This window comes from Myxine glutinosa, chromosome 10, assembly GCF_964187855.1.
Source record: "Myxine glutinosa chromosome 10, kmMyxGlut1.1, whole genome shotgun sequence".
Classification (NCBI taxonomy): Eukaryota; Metazoa; Chordata; class Myxini; order Myxiniformes; family Myxinidae; genus Myxine; species Myxine glutinosa.
The window spans coordinates 101,587,777-101,594,265 of NC_136270.1; the positions used below are offsets into that span (position 1 = coordinate 101,587,777).

Genomic DNA, 6,489 nt, shown 5'->3' on the forward strand with positions numbered 1-6,489 from the left:
AACCAAACATCTCAACCGTTAAGCTAACCTGCCTCTCTCAAGAACATTACCTGCCTGTTTAAAAACATGTATAAAATTGATCTTTCAAGTAGTTTATTTGCTGTTGTGACAACTCATGTCTGGAATGAATTTGCAGATGAGAATGTTAATACAGTATTGGGATCTATCCAAAGAGAGACATTGATACACAGTAGCGGTGATGAACCGTAGCGTTGGTACAATCCGCGTGACTGAGACGTAGGAGGAGCCGAAGTTCACTTCTCACAACAAACACACCTTGGAGCCGCAAGAGAGACTAACAATGGATACAGACAGCACTAACCTTTACATTGTCATCATGACGATGGAAGCATTTCTACTTGCTCCCATCAATTTCCAAACAAAAACTGCAGTTGCGTTCATGTACAACTTTTATTAACTTCAGTGGCAACACCACCGAAATAAAACTGAGGACTAAACTATCGTCTCAAATCAAAAAATTGCATCTGGAGCAAAAAACATTGTACCTGCAGGATTAAAGACATAAAGAAATGTTCACCTGTATATCATTGGCAAAGCGGTCAGTACTAAACGGAGTATTTGAGCATGCCTGGTTACAAATCGATTGGCTGCTCGCAAACGGTCCGTGTTCCACATCCAATCAGCAACCGCACATTAGCAATTTATAAGGCTGGCTTATAGGTTTACTTCGTTTGCCTCGATTCCAACCCCTGGTGCAGGTTACGGATGTCAAAAAAAATAAAATAATAATAATAATAATAATAATCAGGAGTATAGACAATCTCCACCTCATAGACAATTGCAACAGAAGATAAAGGGAAGCTGTAATGACCAACAGCGCAGCATCTCGATGTATACCATACCCATTTTCAAAAGGATGACAAGTCAAACGTCAGAAAACCACAATAGCTTACAAGCATTTGCCGCATTATACTTTACTTTTCCAATAATTAAAAAAAAAAAAAATCTGACTCGTATAATATTTATTTAAAAGCGATTCAAGAAGCAAGAAGTATTCGAAAATTCAATAATCATCCTGGGTATGGAAAGGCAAAAATGAGGATGAATATCCACCGGAGAAGCATAACGTAAAAGAGAAAAAGCAACGAGGGCAACGACATAAATGAACAAATACTGCTATGTACATCGTGATTAGCATTCACTTGATGAAATATAATCACAAATGTGAGCACAAGTGGAAAAACCGAGATCTGGGTGAGAATATCGACAGAGAATCTTTAGAGGTAACTGTTTCCTGGGAGATAATTATCGCACAAGCAATATCATGGAGTTGCCAATCCAGGAGAATCGAGCAGTAAATGGGAAAGTGATTGACCAACATTACCAAGCAAGCAATGCCGCAAGCATCCCGTTGTCCGTTCACGTGTGGTCGGGCAGGTTTCTTGCAGACTTTAGTTTGGAATAATTTGCTCGGTCATATCACAACTTGGTCGTCGTCCTTCTCAACCTTGTTTTTCTGGTCCTGCACCAGGCGGGGTTTCTGCTGCGGTTTCACCCTGCACACGATCAATCAGAGGCATCAATTAACCGATCTAACCGCAGCTGCAACTATACTGTGCAACAGAAATAACAACCACAGAAAATAAATCTCAACAAACTTCCCAATATCAGGGAAGGGAAGGGGATAGGGTTTTCTTTTTCTTTCATGGAAAGAAGCAACACGTGCTATACAAACACAAGGTAAGAGTTAGCGTATGTTCATATTTCATACCTCTCTTTTTTACCCCATTTGAGGAGGCTCCAACTTTGATTTTTATAGTGGTCTTGGGCTCGTAATAGGAGACTGTACTTTAATATGATCCAACAAGGACAATAGCTAGCAATGGACGTATAGTACATGGGATGTGAACATCCCGAGCCTTCGGTTCAGATTATCCCAAACTAAAAAGAGGGCAACGGCAATTTATATTTTGCAGTTTTGGCCTTAAACAGTGAGGATAATAAAGGTAAAAAATGTTTATGTAACCAACCTGATAGTAATAGTAGTAGAAATAATAATAATAATACTTGCACAAACTTTAGACGAAACAGGCACAAGCTAACCTGTCCCTCGGGGAGTAAGCAGCGGAATAAATGAAATTGATAGAGGCATTGCAAAACGAGGACGACACTGTAGAGTGCATACCTCCACCAGGCTGAACAGTTTATGTTTTGTATCCCACTGATAGGCCGGATCTGGATTCGGACCTGAACCAAAATCGAATTGGCTTGTTCTCGACACCTAACCAACTCATTCACCCAGTTTAGTCGTAACTCGTCCACAACTTTTTGAAACGTTTTTGATGTAAATCAAATGTAAATGTAATAATAAATGTAAATAAAACCAGTGACATGTTTTTTTTTTTTAACTCCTCACTCCTCCATCATGCCCACCTATAGGGATTGTCTATGCTCCATTCACCAAGTGCTTAAAGTCGAGCAAAGAAGCAGCACGTTATATTTCTAAAGTCCATGTTTGAAACTGCTGACCTTAATCGGTTTTTTTTTGCTTTTTTAAACGAGGTCTTTGGTTGAACGTTTCCTCCCCAGATCTCCATTCAGAATCGAACCGCAGACCTCCCATGCTGCGAGCAGACAGTCGAACGATTATGCCACCTGGAAAGTCTGGTATTTTTGCAACTACTTCAAAATTCTTAAAGACAATCGGTGATTGATTTTTCCAGAGACCGTTTTAAAGAGGAAACATCCTTCTCAAATAATATTTTAGAGAAGAGCCCATGTATGATCGAAAGTCTATTAAAAGCAGAAATGGATTGCGCATACCGAAGTATTTCTCTCTGCAACGTAGAGTTGAAAGGGGACGGGGAACAGGGAGGGGCCTCTCAGTATCTGGTGAAGGAGTAAGCATGAGTGTTAGGAGGTGTGGATTCTTCAAAGAACGCAGAATCGCTTTGAGTCAACATCATCGCCGACCATGCAAGAGCAGCTCTGAACCACGGCAGATCGTTGAAGCGAAATTATTGCTCTGCTCCGACCCCAGATCACTCTTCCTAATTTGTGGTGATTAAACGTGACCAGGCCACTTGCTCAAGATTGTTCTTTTTAACCAAGGATCTTAATGTTGTAGTCAATTCCTTTTGTGAAACTGCAGGACTGACTCAATTCATGAATTTTCAACCCGCATCCCCTCCATTAGACTCATCCATCACCTGGAACTCTTTCCTCAACACTTATTTCCTTCACTAGTTCATTCCTTCTTGCCTCCAGATCCCTGGAACACTGATGTTTGTGGAGAATCAATTGCGAAGAATCAGCTTGCCTTGTTCTCCTGGAAACCAAATGTAATAGCTACGAACCGATCGTCTTTCAAAATATCTCACAACCAACGTGTCCATTCTTAGATACACTTAAACAATAACACACCTCATACCTTTTTTTCTTGTTTATGCACCCCACGATTCTTCATTCCAGCCTGTTGCAAAAAAAAAAACAAAAGGTATATATAAATTTTTATATTAAAAACGGAGAACGGGAGGTGGACTTAGAAACAACGGATATATCAGCCTGGAGGGGGCGATGAATGTCTTCGACAAACTCCTCTTGAAAGCAAAATGTCACACAAATCCCCATTTACATTTTACTATGGTTCCCTTACTCTTCAGGATAAGCCACCTCGATTGCCTTTCGGGACTGCATACGGTTGTACAATTTTGGGGGGTGGTGGGGGGGGGGGGGGTGTGAGAGGGGGTAGGGAGGTCAGGGGGGAGGGAAGAGGGGTGGAATCTGCCTACCCCTGGCTTTGAATGAATGATCGTTTTAAGGCCATTTTCCCCGCTAGAGCAGAGGTTAGCCTTGCGGGCCCCATGACAATCATGGTTCCCTGTTTGAGGCAATGTTTTTATGGCCGGATGCCCTTCCTGACGCTTTGAGAAGGTCCAAAATACCCGGCACGATTAGGGTTAAAGGATCGAGTCATGATAGATGATAAATATTTAAGCTGAGACCGTCTTTGTGGAAAATGACAAAAACCAAAATCCCTCATTGAATTACTGCATAAACTAATGGAATTGACCAAAGCAGCAGATATAAAGTCTCATCTCTTAGCTTCAATAATTATCTTGGCTAAACTACCTAAGCTACCTGGGTCATTCCACCCTGAATATTCTGCTTCCACTATGTCAACAATGGATGGACACGATCAATCTCGAACAATACGTCAGGGTGTCACAAAAGCCAAGGTTGTTTGTTTGATCATTTGTCGTCCAATCGGCTGTCGGGTGTAGTCCAAGTTTGAGTTTATTTAAAGGATCAACACACCAAGCAAATGGTCAATGGCCTATCTCTCCCCATCAGCTATAATCTGTCTTGGGCATATCATATCTCCATACTGACGTTCAGAGCTGGTAATCCCCTCAATATTCTCCACGGTGCCACGTCATTCCTCCAACCGTGTAGAAGGCCTAACATCGCAAGTGTCACAGAATATGGCTCTACCCTCTGGACTCGTGCTGGTGCTTTTAATATTGCTGCCCTGGAGGCCGTGGAGTCCAAGAGCTGCTACATCATTGGCATTTTGGGACAGGAGAATAAGTCTTCGGGTCTCCCTCTCACTCACTGCCGGCAGGCTGATGGCATTGCAGTATTATATTGCCTCTACTGTGGTCCCGAACCTCCTCCCCTATCATCTATGAACTGAAATAATCCTTGACACTCCAGATTGCAACTATTGTAAATTGACATTCTCAAGTCTAAGCTTGATTCTCACCTCAATTCATTCATCCCCTTCTTTCACATACAGAACAGTATTCCTGGGTATTCAGTCTCATGCTCTTTCCTCCACACATTTGAGTGATCCATGATTTCTCCCATCCTACAGATTGTATCCATTGAGATCATATACAGTGGAACCTTGACTTACGAGTTTAATCCGTTCCGTGACCGAGCTCGTAACTCAAATTGCTCGTATCTCAAATCAAATTTCCCCATTGAAATGCATTGAAATGCTATTAATCCGTTCCAGCCCGCCAAAAACCACACCAATTTTTTTTTAAATATACAGTATATATAAAAATATCTCGCGCTTTATATTTCACCTGTATGCAGCATACAAGTTGGCAGGATGGCCTGGACTGGAGGTACGCACACTTGACTCTAAACGGTCCAGCCTGGGTTTGAATCCCGACCCAGCTATAACCTGTTATGGGTGAATCACAGGCAGGGTGATTCATCAATGGGTGTACCGCTAAACTGGGCGCCCCGTTTGCGTCCCATTAGTTGTTGGATGTTAAGGATCTCACCGTGTTTTCCACAAAGAGAAGGCGAGCTATCGCCGGCACTCTGAACAAGTTGACGGCAGAGATACTGTACTTGCACGGCATGATAACCACGTGTCGCACGATCTCTTGTCATGGTCCACAAGATTATCACAGAGAGGTGCAGCTTCCAGCGTTTCGAGATCTGATCCAGGCCTATCCAACGAGACCGGTCCCAGCGTTCTAGGCCCGGTGGTTGTCTCAGACGGACCCGACAACGGCAGTGTTCATTTTAACTCGATTCGATTCGAGCGCCGACGTGCCGGCGAACAAAACCGGTCATATCTTTTGAACGCGTGGCTCGATTTTTACAAAATAAACTTTTTCTTGAAGGTCTGAACCGTGCGCTCAAAACGATACCGAGTTTGACCCTGAGAGAGCCGTTTTGCGCCGGCAAAGGCGCCTTGTGTGACGTGAGGACCACGTCGTGCTGCATAGATTATCATAAATTATCATATCATTATCGGCGGCGTTATATATCATTAGCGCTATACGACAGAGATACTGTACGTGCACGTCAAGATAACCACGTGACCGGAGCCCACCTGGCGGCGGAAACTCAAAATAACCGAAATGCGTAAACTAAAATGCAGCGCTATACGATAGAGATACTGTACGTACACGGCAAGATAACCACGTGACCAGAACCCACCTGGCGGCAAAACTCAAAATAACCGAAATGCGTAAACTAAAATGCAGCGCTATACGATAGAGATACTGTACGTACACGGCAAGATAACCACGTGACCAGAACCCACCTGGCGGCAAAACTCAAAATAACCGAAATGCGAAAACTAAAACGCAGCGCTATACGACAAAGATACTGTACTTGAACGGCAAGATAACCACGTGACCGGGTGGCGAAAGCTCGTAACTCGGATCTCGGCTCGCATCTCAAAGCAATAAACTGCCAGAGTGACGGCTCGTATCTCGAAAAACTCGTAAGTTGGGGCACTCGTAAGTCGAGGTTCCACTGTATTCCCCTTTCACCTGCACCCCCCCCCCCCTCCCCCCCTTCCAATACTGTTGTGCATCCACACGTTCTATACTACTTGCTTCCCGTTTAGCCCACGTTGTGCCCTTTTCTGTTCTGCTCTTCCATTGGCCTTAACACCTGCACCTAAAAACACAATGCTCAAGCACAACAATTTCAGCTCTAAGAAGTAAGGGGGGAGTGAGGGTTAGGGAGGTAGAACACAAAACTTGACTTTTAAGC

The 6,489-nt window shown here is 43.3% G+C and overlaps 1 protein-coding gene across 1 annotated transcript in view; it reads right to left on the reverse strand.

Moving 5' to 3' along the window:
* Positions 1 to 392: 392 nt before the first annotated feature.
* The window catches only part of LOC137433899 (MKI67 FHA domain-interacting nucleolar phosphoprotein-like), a 17,970-nt gene continuing 11,873 nt past the window's right edge, over positions 393 to 6,489 (reverse strand). Inside the window, exons 5-6 of the mRNA XM_068126371.2 lie at positions 3,392 to 3,433; positions 393 to 1,517 (exon numbers count right to left, since the gene is read on the reverse strand). Coding sequence (XP_067982472.1) covers positions 1,464 to 1,517; positions 3,392 to 3,433 — 96 coding nt within the window. The 3' untranslated portion in view covers positions 393 to 1,463. The remainder of the gene's footprint in view (positions 1,518 to 3,391; positions 3,434 to 6,489) is intronic.